The sequence below is a fragment of the Copadichromis virginalis genome, linkage group LG9 (genome assembly GCF_057382275.1).
Source record: "Copadichromis virginalis isolate Kocher_CV1m ecotype Utaka linkage group LG9, C_Virginalis_male_GT1.1, whole genome shotgun sequence".
NCBI lineage: Eukaryota > Metazoa > Chordata > Actinopteri > Cichliformes > Cichlidae > Copadichromis > Copadichromis virginalis.
The window spans coordinates 28,234,790-28,252,223 of record NC_140626.1 but is presented as its reverse complement, the minus strand read 5'-3'; the positions used below and the strand labels follow the sequence as shown (position 1 = coordinate 28,252,223).

General features: G+C 39.4%; 1 protein-coding gene and 1 long non-coding RNA gene across 3 annotated transcripts in view; one reads left to right on the top strand and one right to left on the bottom strand.

Moving 5' to 3' along the window:
* The window catches only part of cntnap2a (contactin associated protein 2a), a 403,255-nt gene that overhangs the window by 377,730 nt on the left and 8,091 nt on the right, over positions 1–17,434 (top strand). For both annotated transcript variants that reach the window (XM_085468615.1, XM_085468614.1), the window contains one exon: positions 7,561–7,654. In XM_085468615.1, the coding sequence (XP_085324741.1) occupies positions 7,561–7,654 (94 nt within the window). The remainder of the gene's footprint in view (positions 1–7,560; positions 7,655–17,434) is intronic.
* On the bottom strand, positions 12,686–14,078 carry LOC146702092 (uncharacterized). The gene is made up of 2 exons (XR_014922279.1): positions 13,384–14,078; positions 12,686–13,320 (listed from the first exon to the last, which is right to left on the bottom strand). It is a non-coding gene; the product is annotated as an uncharacterized LOC146702092 (long non-coding RNA).

The following is a 17,434-nucleotide window of genomic DNA, read 5'->3' as shown; positions in this document are numbered from 1 at the left end:
TTTGCAGTAAGTCAGAGAGGAGTGCAGTGTCCTGTGCTGTTTTCACCTGTGATGAAACTGCTTGTCCTTTGCCACTGTTAATCTACTTCCAGTAGACAGCCTAAGTATAGCAACAGAGAACGCATCGATCTGTGCGCGCGTGTGTGTTCGCGTAAGCGCATATTGTTGTGTGTTTGCAACTCCACAAATTCTTTCCTCTATGCTGATAATTAAATGCATGTGCTTGTGTGGGATATTTTGTGCGTGTGCATGTGTTTGTGCATATCAATTACTTCTATCCATGTTGCCGTTGTGTGCGTTTTATGTGCTCGTGTGTTTTGTGCGACTGAACAGCTTAGCTCTGATCGATACAGCCAAGCCTAGTCAGTAGCTGTCAAGGATGGAGTGAGAATTCAGCTAAACTATTACTGGCTTTATTCTGGGCTGAGATGCACACATTTGGCTGCAGGCTGGAGTTTAAGGAGGGCTCTAAATGGATAGAAGCCACTTGTAAAAGCCAGAGATTGATTGCATCCAGATCGGAATAAATTCATATTTGCACTGACAGGTCGGGGTTTGCCAAGAAATGGATTGTCACAAGAAATGAGAAATAAAAAGAAACAAATGGTCTTGGATTCTAAAATTAAACAACAGTTTCCGCATGGCTTCCTATAGAATGTGTAATTTGAATACTGTATCTGCACACTAACGTAATATACTGATAATATCAGACACTTGAATGGCTTAACCATTTCATACTGTGGGCATATTTATATTCCTTATACGCACAGGAAACCCCGTGAATCGAGATCATGGATGTCAAACTCATTTTCCATCAAGGATCAGATACAGCTCATGTTGATCTGAAGTGAAACTTCCCTTTCTGTCAGTGTAAAGATGTTGAACTACATGTTTATTTTTAGGAAGAAGAAGTGCAATTTTAACAGAACTTACAGTTTTTTGCTATATAGAAATTGAAAGAAATCCATCAGCATGACTTGAAGTGTAAGGAATAAATGTGCAAGATTATGGAAAACGTTCTGCTGGCTCATTGCCCAGACTGTCCTGTAATTACAAGTAGAAAGTTTTGTTAAGTCACTAAAAATGTGCTTTTTCTTAACCTCTTGAGCCTTTGCAAAACAAAAACAATTAAAAAAACATTTCTATAGTCAATAAAGAAAAAACAGGCACTCTTCTTCCATTTAAACGCTTATCTATTACTTTACTTTAGTATAAATGGCCACAGGGAAATATTATTAGGAAAAGCTGTAAAACCTATGAAAATACAGGTAAAAGTTCAACATTTAAGCTCTTCTTGGCGTTTTCCAAAACTGTATAATGGGCTGTATTACAGTCTTTGCACGTCCAATTGTGGCCCATTGTCCTTATATTTGACACCCCTTATTAAATGGGTAAGCCCTTCACATGTCACTCCCCTCTAGTGGCCAGAAGGCACCATAGCATTAAACTTAGCTATAAAATGATTCCCATCCTCTGTGAAAAATTGCTTGGCTCAAAGCTTCAAGCTGCGGTTGTGTAAGAGCATGTGATAATTAATATAGCAGCAGTTTTGCTTACAGTTCCTATTGATCATCATATCATTACTAGCATAATTGTTATGAAATAAACACATCAAAAGTTTGCAAAACAATTTAAAAAAGAATATGTATGTTACGTGCAGGGAGACATTGTTGAGATTATCCGGTTCATTTCTGCATTTGAACATGTAAATATGAATATGTTCAAATGCAGGATGTTTTTGCAGGATGCTGTCATTGTTATGTTTAGAGGATATAGACATAAAGGAAAAGAATGAAACAGTCAAATGTTAATATAAATTTTAAAAGTTCGGTTTCAACACTGTTAAACAGAATATGCATCTAACATGAAGTCTTTTAATTCTTGCTTTCATTAAGTGGAATTAAATGCGAACTACAATGAATCACAGTCCCATACTCCCAAGCCTGTAATCATTCAATCTACACTACTACAGCCCTTAGATCTCTCTGTCTGTCACCTGCATGAAGCAATGACCTCATCCATCCTGGGATCTCATCACCTACTTTCACACACTGCAGCGAAAAATTTCAGACAGCAAGAAAATTAAACTGAAACATCCAATGATAATCGTTTTCTAAGCAAATCGCATTCCTGTAGCTGCTCATCACTCTGCTGGGAGTACTTTAACATAACACATGCTTTCGTAGTGGCATGGAAAGTGATTGGAGCATCCGCTAGACTCCTTGCTCATCACTTACACACACACACACACACACACACATGCATACATGCACACAGTGTGCTCTGCGCTGATTGAAAGCAGCTTAGTTGTGTCTAGATCGACAGTGTCGAGGTTCAGTCTTGCCTTGAGTATGTGACTGAACTACTAACTCTATAGTACACAATCCCAGTGTGGTTCTTTCGAGGTGCTGCGGCTGTACTTTAAAAAAGAAAACAGAAAAACAATCCTTTTTTAAATTTTTCTCCCTTTATAACAGGTTAACAGTTAAACATTAAAGTGTGTTAAGAATTCAGACGAACACTGATGGGCATGATGTGGTCATTTAGATTTAAGAAAAAAAAAGGCATCGATGAGTGATCTGTGGGGTGGGGATATGAGGAGAGAAAATAGATGAAGTTTACAGATAAGGAATGAGAAGTAGAGCCAGAAGGTACGTCGACAAAGATAGCTTTGATGAGTGAAACTTTTTCATGTTGCCTTACCGCCTCAGGGCTCTTTTCAAGGTACATGCACTTGATAGCCACACGTAAACAGACGCAGACTTGCATACCAACAGACACGCCTGCACTATTGAGATCCTGTCAGATCAGCTAACTACAAAGGCTTCACACTGCACTACAAAAATCAACATTATTCAGTCTAACTCATCTGTCCATTCCAATACTGTATAGCTTTCCTTACTTCCCAAAGGTTCTCTCATAACTCACATACCGCAGAGCAATTTTCTTTCTACTTTTCTTTTCAAAATCAGCCTTGTCTGCAGGTTGCACTAATGAGTAACAAAGAACAGTACATGTTCTCCTCAGGAGGACTGCAACAACAACAAGGAACCACGCTAAGCATTAGTAGGCAGTAAGCAGTCAGCATCAGTAGGGTTATAACTCTAAGACCTAGATACTTGTGGATGCAAGTATAACAGTATAACTATGTGTATACAAAAATTACTGTCTTTACTTTGGCATCATGTCCCAATTTATGCAGAAAAGGCACCTTTTGCCACAAGAGGTGAAAATAAGAGTAACCTTTCTATGCTTTTGTAGGCAAGGCCTGTTGGCTGTCCATCTGCTGGCACACTTTGCTCACTGCACTGAGAGTGTGTGATTATTCTGTTTATTCCATGGGTGGCAGTATTTTAATTCCAAAGGCTGGGTCCATTTAACAAGAATAGAAAGACATGGAAAGGTGGCAAAAGTCAGTCAGTCAGTTTGTTTCTGAGTGACCAGCTTTTATCTTTGGATGAAAAATTTTGAACCTGGGAGTAGTTTCGTTCAAAAATGACAGCACCAGCACCAGGGGTCAATGATTTGTATGAGTATTTAAATGATGTGAATCATATATTATGGCCGTAGTCTCCATACCTCAACCCACTTCAACACCTGTGGGATTATTTAGACCGATGTGTTCAGTAACGCTCTCCATGCCCATCATCAGAGGACCGAAGCAGCGTTTATATTTAGGCAGCATGGTGTATCATCCATCCATTGAAATGTGCCAAATCACAACAACGGTCGCCTCAAGGTGCTTTATATTTTAAGGTAAATACCATAACCCAACAATTAGAGAACCCGTGTGAGTAAGCACATGGCAATAGTAGAAAGGAAAAACTCCCTTTTAACAGGAAGAACTCTCAGATACATTGTGGACACATTGTAGAAGATTGCAAGAGATTAATAATAACTAATGATTAAAATAATAACTAATGGCTGAAATATCAACTGAAAGGTGCACTGAAGCATTAGTCCTTCACCTTATTATGGACTATATGATGATTTTTTTTTGTAATCATAACCATAACATCCATTTATAAAGCATTTTTCAGACCTGCCAAATGGCCCTGCATCGTTTACGTTGCAGTTATGCTCCATGAGGGGCCTCCAAGAATGACTCAGGACCAAAGTCAGGATAGTAAAGCATGAAGAAGTCAGCAAAATATTTAGAAACCCTAAAACCCTTAAAGGTGATCATCAAATATTTGTATCTTCTTTATCATTTAGAAAAAATGGGGCAACTGTGAGTGATATATAAAGTGTGATACTATGTCGGTGTTGTTTTATCAGTTTGTTCCACCTGCCTCTGTATAAATATTCATCTTAGAACACATGCGTGGTGCAAACATGACCTTTTTCTACGAGATGATCGCACAGCTTCGGTCACTCTTTGACGGCGAGTCGTTTGAAGTGTACAGAACATATGAAGTGTACTGAACTGCATGCAAATGCTGAGATGCTTAATAACTGCTTTTGAATGCTGGAAACTCTACTGGCTAATTCCAAGGCTTGAATTTTTGTTTTGTTTTTTTTTAATTTATTGAATAATGCATTAAAGCCTAAAATGCCAGTTTTGTCAGTAGCTGCCATCAGCACTGAAAATGGAACTAGCCTGTTATTATTTTTGTGCACACGCTCATCAAAGGCCTAGTTGCGAGCATCCGAGATAACAAAATGAGTGAGAGGCAGAGATATGAGTCAGATGCAATAAAAGTCAGTTGTGCTGGTGGGGCTGGCAGTGGATCAAATTCAATTTCCCCAAATTTAAAAAAAAAGGGATAAGAAGCAGTGGACTGTTTACCTCAGGGTGCAGAGGCCTCACTTCTCTGCTTATCAGGGCTCCAAATCTTAAAGCCATTTAGACAAGCGACTGTTTAGTTTAAAGACAAAGCAGAGAAAATGTGGCAAGACAAGTCAGCGTGTGGTAATTTGAATCAGAAAGAGAAACGAGAGTCAGAGAGAAATGTAGGACAAAAGAAAAAGGCAGAACAGAGCCAGAGAGAGGGGGAGAAGGGGTTTGAAAGAAACAGATACTGTTGTTAGATAAAGAAAGTAGACCCACAAAATATAATGACAAAGATCACTTTGATACGTTGAGATTATCTGAGGATTACTTTAAGGTGAGGCGTTCGCTTGCGGACACAAAATACGTGCTGACATGTACACCCAGGCATACAGAGTGCAGCAAACAGAGGAGAGTGTTTGGTTTTCGAGCAGCCTGTGAGGTCTCGTTAGGTTAGCTCGCTATCAAAGGAGCGCCAAGGCGAGATTAAAATAAGTTCCCCATCTCGCCATCTCTCACTTTGCCTTTCTCACACTGTGAGGGTTTAGAGATGAAAGTCAGGAGTCCCTTCAGGCAGCAGACGGCTCATCTCCGTTTCCTCTTCTCCTCTCCGCCAGTTGCTTCATTGGTTGACTCAGCGGTGTAAATGGCTTGCTGCACCTGAGACCCGGACCAGACGAAAATTCAGCAGTTCACTTAATAATGATGTTAAACAATTTATTCAAGAGGAAAATTAGCATTTCTTTTTGTTCAGTGTTAAATCTGTGATGGGAGTATTTTTATCCCTTAGACATCATTAAGGAAACAGAGGTGCCACGAAGGTAAAAAGGCTCTCAGTGCACTGTAAATGAGTTTGCATATAAACAGCACATTGGCTAAATTAGATTCTTTTTTAGCACGTAGTCAGGGAAATAGATTTCACCCTTTGTTAATTTTCTCTTTGCCTAACCCCTGGTTACTTTGCTTATGTAAGCTATGTGTGACTTTAGAGGCAGCAACTGCGTTTTCTAAATGGCACTGTGTTAAAAAGAAAGAAAGGAAAAAAGGAAAGAGATCCCAATGACTGCGGTTGTAATTGACAAAGTTTGGTAAAATGAGGTTTCTTCCCAGGCCGTCTTCCTCAGTGGATCGTTTTGTGGGGGCTTCAAGACTCAAGCTTCCCTCCGTGGTTGTGCAGTCAATTTGTTTTCTCAGATAAAAGTAAATAAGCTGAGCGCAATTTAATTGTGTCCCATTATCCCACCCTCCAGTCACAGAGGAAAACAAAACCCACACAATGCTCCACTGAGACCAGGCTTTTGGAAGGAATCAAATTAGGATATGTTGTGTGTCTGCATGTGTGTGTGTGTGCGTGTGAGGAGAAAGAGGGAGAAAATAGTCTTGCGCAGCAGTGGGTAGAAAGAAATTTCTTTATGGCAGGACTCTGCTGATTTAAACCTGTAAACAAGCACTACCACACACATACACACGTAAATCTCAGGCCTTTAGTGACAGTCCAGCTCAGCTCCCAGCTAACAGGCCGTGACAGCTATTCAGCACATCAACAGAACAAATTTCCAGGAACAAAAGTCATTGTTTCCAACCAAACTCCTCTACTCCAGTCTGCTTTCTGCAGACTGGTTTATGCTTAGATACAGTCCTCCTGTGGGCAGGGAGAAGGAAAGAAGGAAGATCTTGTTTTTTGGGGGTTTTTTATTCTAGAACACACCGAAAACCAATTTGTTGGTTTGAAATTATTCTCATCAATAGCATCGGCTGCAGCTTTCAAGCTAATTAGAAACTTCATTGAAACAGCAATAACAAGTTAATTATGTTGCAGGGATATTAAAGTCGTGCATTCCCTCCTTCTATCACCCTCTCTGCTCTCACATCTCCACTGATGCTCCTCTTTGTAAACACGCTGCTCGTCTTCCACCCGCCCTTTTTGAGTTCTCAGGAATGCCTTTGAACCCCCCACAGACTTTTGAAATTGCATATTATTATTAGGCATCATTTGTATCATCGTTTATTTCTAGGGAAGAGCTGTTTGTTTGCTGGATAATTGTACAAGATGACTTTTCAGACGTGACTAAAACGAAAATATCACAGCTTTCCAGAAAAGATGTTTGAGGTAGTCTGACATCTTTAAAACCATGATGGATTTTAATGTTGGAGTGTTTATAGAATATATACATCTAAGGTGATATTTTAAACAGGGTTATAGTTTATAGCAAATGGTAAGAAGGGTTTTTTGGTCCAGAGACATTTCTAACACTCAGATTTTATGGTCATTGTTTGAAGAGTGTAGTTATATATGATGTGTGTAGAAACGCCAGAAGAAAAAAGAAATCAGGAACAGCCTCGGGTTAGTATTAGATGCAATATGTGTTCATCCTATTTACCTGATTTTTGCAAAGTGTTTTTAATTCATTTTCACTGACCTGATCAGGATTCATGGGAATTTAAAATGAAGGATAATCAAGGTATGACTATGTGAGTGGTTTCCTTGTTACTAAGCTACCATATTTAAAGCTTTCCTGGCGTTTGGAAACCACGAGGGGGGACCATTGAGCTTCTGATTGTGCTGTGTTGCTTTGCATTGGCTGACAGCATTGAATTACCATCTTTTGTTCATCATCTTGTGTACTCTGCTTAATGTGCTGATGCAGATCTTAGCCTGGGTCTTTTCAAAATGCTGTGGTCAGTAGTTTTAGTCTAGATTCGACTCCCTATGAAACAAGGATGCTAATGTGTTTCTCTCCCTCCCTCTTTCCTTCTCACTATCTCTTTATATCTCTGTCATGTCTCAGCTGGATCATTATCCTGCAGTCAGCTACAACCTCCCTGAAGCCTCAGACACACAGTTTAACCTGGTCAAGACGCTGTTCTTGGGAAAGGTTTATGGTGAGTGTGTCACTTTAGCTAAACCTTTTCTGCTCACAATTGTGCATTCGGGTCATTATTATATGTATATATGTCTCCCATATATAAGTATAACACTCTGAAATCACACTAATGTGTAAATCAAAGTATCTTTTCATATACATTTAGAGTCCTTTGTCATGCTGAGCATATATGGAACTAACAAGCTCCTCTGACCTATGTTTTACTTGTGAGTCATACAATCTGAGAATAACAGACAAAAAATTAAAAACCAAACATTTCTGCACTTTCCCATGGATATTATGATAGGCTGATATTCTTTTTTTTTTTTTTTTTTACAAATTAGTTAAGGTTATGATTAATTTATAAAGCTTTCTTCCTAGGGTAGCTTTTCTGTTGTTTAACTACTTACAGTACAAAGTGTTTTGTAAGACCAGTACAGAGAAGTTTCCCCAACACTCTCCAATGTGATTGATTAGTGATTAGTTACTCGGGCAGATATATACCACTTTTCTAAACTGAGTTATTTATATATGTATGAATACATAAATATCTATCTATCTATCTATCTATCTATCTATCCATCTATCCATCCATCCATCCATCCATCCATCCATCCATCCATCTTCTGTGTGAAGTAAATGTACTTTTAGATTTTGTCCACTAGAGAACGCCAAAGACCTGTATAGTGACTTGGCTTTGCCTGATTCATCGTCTTCTGTTTGGTTGTAAATGTGGCAGATCCAGTGCTGTGAAAAATAAAAATAATCACCCCTCCACCACCGTACTTGACAGTTTGAGGTGTTCTTCCTGATCATCCACATCTCCACTTTGGTCTTATCTGTCCTAAAGACACAGTTCCAAAGTCTTATTTGTTCAGGTGCAAATTTGCACATCTGAGTCCTGCTGCCATGTTCTTTTTACACATGAGTGGCTATCTTGTGGCAATCCTTTAATCATAACTGTTTGGTATTTTTCTAATTGTATTGTCATGAACTTTAACATTTAACATGCTTACAGAGGCCTGTAAAGTCTGAGATGTACCTGAGCTTTCTGTATATTCACGGTCCGACCTTGTACTGAATTTGCCTGAAAGGTTGTGATATTAGTTTAACACATGACTGAATGTTTCAAACAAGCAAACTGCCCAAATTTCTGCCTTTACAGAGGTGCTCGCATTTGCTTATTATGAATTAGCCAAGTGCATTTGATTAGCAGCACGTGGCTGCTACTTACTATTCTTTTTTCACATGACTGTATTTTTAAATATGCAAACCCTACTGGGTGGTTTTTGGATCTGCATGTTTCAATCTTCCCAGATCATTTAGACATTCAGCAGTATGGATTTGACATACATTTCAGTTTGCTTTTTTTTAAATGGCTTAATCTTTTTTAGATTTTCAAAGTGGCATCCTTTGCTACACGAGATAGCCTTCATTAATCCCACAATTGAGATTTTCACAATATTAGTTGGTTTTATTCGATTTTACAGTGACTCGTGATGCATTTTAATGTCGCCACCCCTTCCGCCCTTTGTCCTCTACTGCAAGTGCAGAGAAGTTCACTGAGGTTGAAGCAACATGTGACTTCTCTCACCAGCCAGAACTACTGATGCCGCTGCACACACCACAAGAGCCGAGAGGAATAAAACCCCATCATCAATCTTCAGCCAACTAAACCAGCACATATGCTTTAAGGACAAGCAAGTCCTGAGATGTTTGTTTATAACCAGGCTGACACATCAGTAAACCGAAATGTTAATTTTCTACATTGTAGCAAACATCATAACACTAAACCACACAGAGAGAGAAAATAGAAGAACAGGGAACAAATGCGGGTGTTTCCACATCTCATCGGATCTGCTCCACTTCTGTGTTTGGACCGCAGAGACAAGAGAGGCTGTCAGACAGCTGAGCTATCAGATTCTCTGTTTGTGGGAGAAAGCCGCCCTGTGTTTGGTGCAGTGCTCAAACGCACACTCACACACTGATCACAGAGACATCTCCAGTGTCACCTCGCAATCTGTTGATTGTGAGATGTGATTAGTTAACTAGGATAATGAAGGAAGAAATACAATAAGTAGACATTAGAGAAGCATAAAAGAGAAGACATGATCACACGGAGCCGAACACCTTCATAATCATCAGTGTACAGTGAAGATAGGCTTTTTTCTCAGGTAATTAACAGCACCAGAGTCGTGCTTCAAATTCACAAACACTATCAGATAAACACTATTAACTGAACCTTAAATCTATGACGCATTTACCTATTCACTGCTCAAAAAAAACACTTTGAAAACACATCTGATCTCAATGGGAAGTGAAAACCTGCTGGATGTCTACACTGAACTGCGTAATGTGTTAGGAATGAAAGGATGCCACATCGTTTGATGCAAATCAACCTACAGAGGGCTGAATTCATAAACACCTCAAAAGGAGGAAAAGTAGAAAGATGATGCAGCAGACGCAGTTACCGAAATTACATTGCAGCAAATCATAACAGTACTCAGAAGATGCCCGCATGTATGCATGCCTAACAACCTCAGGACATGCACCTAATGAAATGACAGATGGTGTCCTTGGAGACAGTCTGAGGTGCAACGTGGTGGCGTCAGATGGACAAAAACATAAAGTCCCAGAGGTTGTCTGTTGGATTTAGGTCAGGGAAGTATCAATTCCTTCATCCTCCAAGAAACTGCCTGCATACTCTCCCCACATGAAACCATGTATTGTCTTGCACCAGGAGGAACCCAGAAGCCACTGCACTGGTGCCTGTAGTCCGTAAACGTCTGTGCAGTCCTCCATACATTAGCCTCCCCAGGCTATCACTGACCCACCACCAAACTGGTCACACTGAACAATATTACAGGACACACAGCCTCTCCAGACACTGTCATGTCCATCTCATGTGCTCAGGGTGAACCCATTCTCATCTGTGAAAAGTGCAGGCAACCAGAGTTGGACCTGTCAATTACAGTATTCTGTGGCAAATGCTAATAAGGCTCCACGGTCCACAAGGCTATTTGTAATAGCTCTTGCCTAATCTTAATTTGTTCACATTATCGTAACGTAAGCTTTTAGATAGTATTTCACATTGACTATATGATCCCAGACAACTGTTGATAGAAACCTTTATCCTGAAAACCATAAAAGCATTTACTATTACTATAATTGGTCAGTTCTTCAGTGAATCCACTGACAGAAAAACAACTATAGCTTTGATAATAGAAAAATTGAATTATTCTCAGGTTTATATAACCAAAGAAAAGGCTCTATAAAATCATTTAGCATGTTTGCTGCTCCTGCTGAAATCTCAGTTTCGTGTCCTGAGGTTTGCAGTGTTTGCTGCCCAGGGAGATTGTGCTAAAGTAGTATTGATCATGTAGTGCAGGGATGATTCAACACATGCTTCTGTAAATGATGAAACCTTATGCTTAACGTTACCGTATCCTGTGTATTTATGTGTGTGCGAGTAAAAAAGTGTCCTTACATCAGCGCCTAAGCGGAGGATATTTATGGTTAGAGCAGGATGGAGAGTGCATGTATTTTGTTGCACATATCTGGGGTAATGGAGGGGGGAAGTAAGTCCTCATAAAAGAAAAAACTAGATTTTAGTATCAAGACTTGGTTGAAGGTTAGGTTAAGTTAAGGGTTAGGTAACCGGTGGTTATAGTGAGGCGAAATCTGTAAGAAATTACTGCAATGTCCTTTAAAGTGACACAACTGTGTGTGTGTGTGTAGGAATGTGGTAGGTGGGTGGTTGATGTACGGCGTATGGGCCTAGATCTATGCGTCCCGGTGGAATAGATGGGAGAGATGAGTCATACATCAGCCAGAGCAGCGGGCACGCTCCAGACTCTGTCCTCTGTGCTGCAAATCTGTCAAGTGTCTGTGTGTGTGTGTTTGAGTGTGTGCATGGACCGTGTGTGAGTCTTTCTAAGGGAATAGATTCAGAGGCAAAGTCAGAGAGAGAAAGAGAGAGCACTAGAAATTGTGACAGTGGGAAAGTACTATCATAGAGAGATGATTGTAACCCTGAGGGTTAGTTGTAAAGGACATGTACATCAGTACCAGTCTGAACTTCTGATTTCTCTCTTCTATTCTTTATCCCCCTGGCCTCTATTTTTCTGTTAACTGTCCGCACTGAATGAATGTGTCCCTCCCTTAAGGTGATACCAATTATTTTACACTGGATTTAAGAAAGATTGCCATTTCTTTATGTGACGGCTTTATTCTGAAGAAGCCTCTATTTGAAGTGGCTCCATGGGTGTAGTTGTTAACCCATTAGCCTTACATGTGAAAGATGTGAGGCAGAACCAGCCTACAAGCTATTGTACTTGTAGTCCAAAACCCAAATAAATGGGAGGGTAGCATCAGGAAGGACATCTGGCATAAAATCTGTGCCAAATAAAACATGCAGATCCAGCCACTGTGGCGGCCCTTTGGGAAATAAGAGAGCAGCTGAAAATACATTCTATTAGCTGTTATTTGCAGACACTGGTCTACTTTTTCACATAGTTTTATTTCAAAATGCACCTGTTCTTTCCCTATAAATCTCCTTGGACTCTCCTATTAGCTGTTTTCAGCAAGATGTGATGTGAGACAGTTGCTGTGTCTGTAAAGTCTGTTGTATGGAGTTTAAGGAAATCTTTATAGAAATAAAGTTTATTATTCATGTTACTATGTAAGCACCATTGCATAAAAACAGGTTTATCTGTGCTCCAAGTTTATCAGTATACAGATTAAGTTGATGTTCACAAAACAGGATCTGCTGCTATAAAGTTCACTTTCTTTAACTTCCTTTACGTTTAATGATTTACAAGAAAATAATATGGTGCAATGCAGAACTCTTGAGCCAGCGTCATGTCCTGACATTTTTCTTCCAACTAAAGACTTTCTTTTAAGTTTTTAAAGTGGTCTTGCTCAATAGCTCTCTTGGCTGACTCAAGGAATCAATTTAAATTTTTAATTTTAGTCACTTTTTTACTAACAGCCTTGTTGGGGGAAAACTCTGTAAAAAACCCAGGAGAAATAAAGACACAATGAGACAAAGTTACTTTCTTTATCAAACGTGTACACGGGTGAGCTGCTAAGAACAACTCACACCATGCACAGTGGCTTGGTAATTTTTATAGGAAAGACAGTGAGAACAGGATAAGAAAATAATAAACAGATAAAATAAAACAACTCCATATATGGTGCTAGTCTCGTCAGCAGAGAGCTAGGGAAGATAAAACAATCTAAAACAATATGTCCCAGAAACAAGATGTGTTTGCTGGGAAAGTCTAAAAAGATAATTCTAAACTAATCTAACCATAGGCAGAGGGCAGACAAAAGGCATCTTTGTACATTTAAAAGAAGGTAAAGAAACATAGAATCATTTTTCCTGTAACATTCCCTCCTGTTTTAACTTATTTTAAATGTATACAACAATTGTCTGTGAAGGTTATTTATTAAGTATCTTAAGCAATTTTTTAATTTTCAAAATGTCAGCATAGCAGAAATGGAAGTCATTTGGTCTAAAGAATAAAACAAAAGAAAATAATAAAAAGAAAAACATAGTAAATGAAAATCATAGTAAATGAAATAACAAGTGGAATAAACAAGAAAAAATAATAAAACGAAAACTACAAAAAATAAAAGGATGAAAACTAAAATGAAAACTTTGTATTTAAAAATGATGAAAACCTAATATGTAAAATGAATCAAAAAATACAAGGATGAAAACCTTATATTTAAAATGATGCAAACCTTAAATTGAAAACTTTATATGTAAAATAATGAAAACTTCATATTTAAAATGAAAACTTCAAAAAATAAAAGGATGAAAACCTGCATAACCTACTAATGTTTTAATCAGTGCGTGATCACTTGACAAGTCATTTTTAATCACCACGTCATTCATTAGCAGTTATTACAAGTTCTCCTCTAACAGAATTGCAACGGGATGCTGTTCTTCTTGAGGCACGGCAACATAAGCAGTCATTGTAGTTGTTATCATCTTTGAAATCATTACTCTTAGACATGGCGGTGTAGCTGCTCCAGATGTGTGGTCAGTGACATATTTCTGCAGAATGGTCAAATTCTGCAAAGCTTCATAAATGTCTCCGCTTACAAACTCCTCCTTGTGATGCTGTTAGCAGGTCTAGAGTCAGTCTGTTCTGCAGCACCATCGTTCTGATGGCCTGCTGTTCTCCTGCTAAGGCGGTTCCCAGGGTCTTAGTCAAGTTGATGTGTCGTAGCAGAGCATATCGGTTGATTTCCACATGATCCCGCACCTCGGCAACTCCAATGCCGGGGATCAAGCTCTGTAAGAATTTCACTCCTCCTCAGATGCGAAACTCTGGTTCCTTTACTGCTTGGTGCCGTCCGTGCACATCCTGTCTGGTAATGAGTCTTTGTTTGTAGTATCATTCGGTAGCTGTAGTTGGAGCGACAGTTGAGGCTCATCAGAACAGTTTCACACACTGTCCTTGGCTGAACAATGACAGAACAGAAACATGGAGAGGTGTGAAAATTACACAAGAACTGGAATGAAGATCAGTGGCAACAGGGCTTATGGAGTGGAATTTTTCTTTGCCATCTAGTAGTGTTGTATATTGTTGATTATACTGATTTGTTGTTTTGTTTTGCATTGTTACATATTGATAAATATTAGAGTGCTTTTTGGGTTGTTGGTGCCCACTTGTAAGAGAAATTGGAATTCAGATAGGGGGCAGGTGCTAATAAGAATTTATTCTTCTTCCTGCTCCTTTTCACCCATGGCTGCAGTGCTATATTAATGGGAAGGAGGATTTGTATGTAGGAAATGAAATACTGTTGAACCATTAGGGGTGGGGGAAAAAAATCGATACTGTGTAGTATCGTGATATTTTGTTTGCTAATAATCTATCGATACAGGGACAGCAGAAATCGATATTGTGTTACAAAAAAGGTTTTTGTGCTCAGAGCATGTTGATCCTTTTTCTGAGCAAGAATCCTGACATTCCTTCACTGTCCAAATGTGTTTAACTTTTTTTTGGCAGCAATAAACATGACAGTTTACTTATTTTAATTTAAGACATGTTTTATTTTAATTAAGTTTAAAACTTTTTTATTTAATGTAAATTTATATTTTGTTTTAATTTACTTTCAAATTCTTCAGTTGCTGAAGGGGCTGCATAGTTTTCATAAATTGCTTAGTTCAGAATAGCTATAATTGTACCAGATGGTTGCATTCAGTTAAGTTGGACTAGACTGTAATACAAACCGTTCAGTTTGTCAACAATAAAACTGACTGAAATGAGAGAGAGACTGAGTGCGAGACTTTGATATTAGATAAAATGAATATTGATAAAGTTTACCTTTATGTACAGAATCTGAATATTGCAAAATATATTTTTTAAAAATTGCAATAATATCGTATCGTGCGTTAAGTATTGTGATAATATCGTATCGTGGGATGTATGGTGATTCCCACCTCTATGAACCATGTGTGAAACAAATAAATAAATGAAATGAAATGAATGCAAATGTGAAAGATTTGGCTCAAATCGTCATCAGTATGGAGAGAAAATGTCAGGAGAGAGGTACAATATTCAGTGTCTACAAACAATGTTTAAAAAATGTTGAAGGCTCTGTCACGATTTGGGGCTTCAGTGGTGTCGGTGAGATCTTGTCAGCATTGATGGAATTATTAATACCATCAGATCCACCGTGCAATACCATCTTTAAGTCTTAAGTCTACTTAAAGAAATAACAAGAAGTCTGCCTCACACAGTTCAGGCTGTGTGGAAGAAAAAAAGTGGTCATAACATTGCAGCATACTGAAACACCAGTGCATTAGTAAATCATTTGAAGTACTGTCCTGTTGATGACAGTTTTGTGGAAAGGTTGATGGCTCAGCACCCAGTTCTACATAAGACTGCTGATTATGCATGCTGTTGGCCAATTTCTAAAGCATGTCGGGATGAAGTGCAATCAATTTCCTCTCTTCTAAGCATCTCAGAAACTGCCTTTTGGGTTTTGCTCTTTACATTTGGATGCACAAGACACCCTGACGCTGGGGAAACTTAGTGTTAGATGAGGCTGCTGTCTGTCTCCATTTCTATAATCTGAGTGTGCCTTTTTTGGTGCCTGCAGTTTGTGTGTGATAGGATGACATCATACTGTCCTCTGGCTATTACCCTTAGTTGTACTTGTACCGGGAAGTCCTAATCCAGTCCAGTATAAGTCCAGATCCAGGTTTTCTCCAGCTGCTGTCTCAGAGTGGGGGTGGGACTGCAGTGCAGAGAGAGAGAGAGAGAGAGAGCGGGCAAGTGAGAGAGCGGGCAAGAGAGAGAGAAGTGCTTGCCAGTGTGGTACTGTGCTACGAAAATCCACATAACAGGCAGAAAGAACATATAAAGGAAGAGGAGAGGAAGAAGGCTTGCTGAGCATACTGCCTGTAGACGCAAACTCCACATAGGTAACTACACTCTGATGCATGCATGTTTCACCATTTGTTTGTGTTAGTCCCTGTGCATGAGTGTGCCAAGGCTTCTACAGTTCAGAGTGAGTCATTTGAATATAAACCGCAAATTGAATTTGCAGCAGAGGTAGCGAGGTAGATTCTTTCTTTTTCATGCTTTGAGCAATTTTTGATGCTTTCGAATTTACAAGGAAATCCACCCGCTGGATTAATTGGATTGCGGGAAAATACACAGGAAGAGAAATTAGCTGTCACAGAGAGCCTGGTATTAATTTTTTTTCCCTTGCTCTGTTTGCTAATGCGTGTTTTCTGTTATGGCTGTGTTTTTGGCTCATTGTCTGTACATCCCAAACATCCTGATGAAGCAAAAAGCTAGATTTGGAACAGGTGAATATGACTGTGTGTGTATGTGTGCATGTCTGCGTGTGTGTAGTCAGTATGGGCAGATGTTGCCATCACAGGTGCGTTTGCCATGTCAAAAACACAGATGGTCTTCACCTGTTTCTCTCTACAACCCCTCTCATCATCCTCTACATCACAAATGCCCTTTTTACACGTGTCCATTTACTGCAGCTCATTTTGTTTATTTATTTATTTATTTCTTCTAATGCTCCAATGAACAGGAGACCATCGCATTTGCAAAAGTACTACAGTTCCCAAATACTGCAGTACACAAGGACCAAAAACTCAAAAAGCAGCTGTGCTCAAGGTTACATGTTTTTTTCTTCTTAAATTTAAGAAGATTTAATTTTCACTTCTCTCTCCATCTTTCTCAATGTCTCTCTGTCTCTCTCTCTCTCTCTCTCTGACCCTCCCTGCATCAGCCATGACCAACAACCAGACAGCATGTGTGTGTTTGTGTGGTTCAAAGGGTGTGGTTTGTGGATTCACATCAGTGTTATTTTTGATGCGTCTCAAATGCTCCATACTTTCATTACCCACCTCCCCTATTTTCTCCTTCTGTCACCCTTATTTCAGCTTCCATTTGTTTCCATGGCAACTGTGTTTGATCTCCTCCACCCCTCCATTTGAGCACCCTTCTTGTCACCCCATTTCTTTCCTACCCCCCCCCCCCCACACACACACACACACACACACACGCACACACACACACGTTCAGATCAGAGACTTTTCTCCCACACCCTATTTTCCCCTCGTGTCTCTCACCTTTCCACTTACCACCACTTCTTCTTGGAGAGGCAGCCACACCCTCCCTCACTACTAGTTCTGCAGTCGTCTCCATCCTGCCTTCTGTTTTTTCATCCAACTTCTCCTATTTTTTCCTCCTCTTGAGGCAATTCTTCCACCTCAAAACACATCCCCTACCTACCCATTATCTTCACAGCAGGCCTC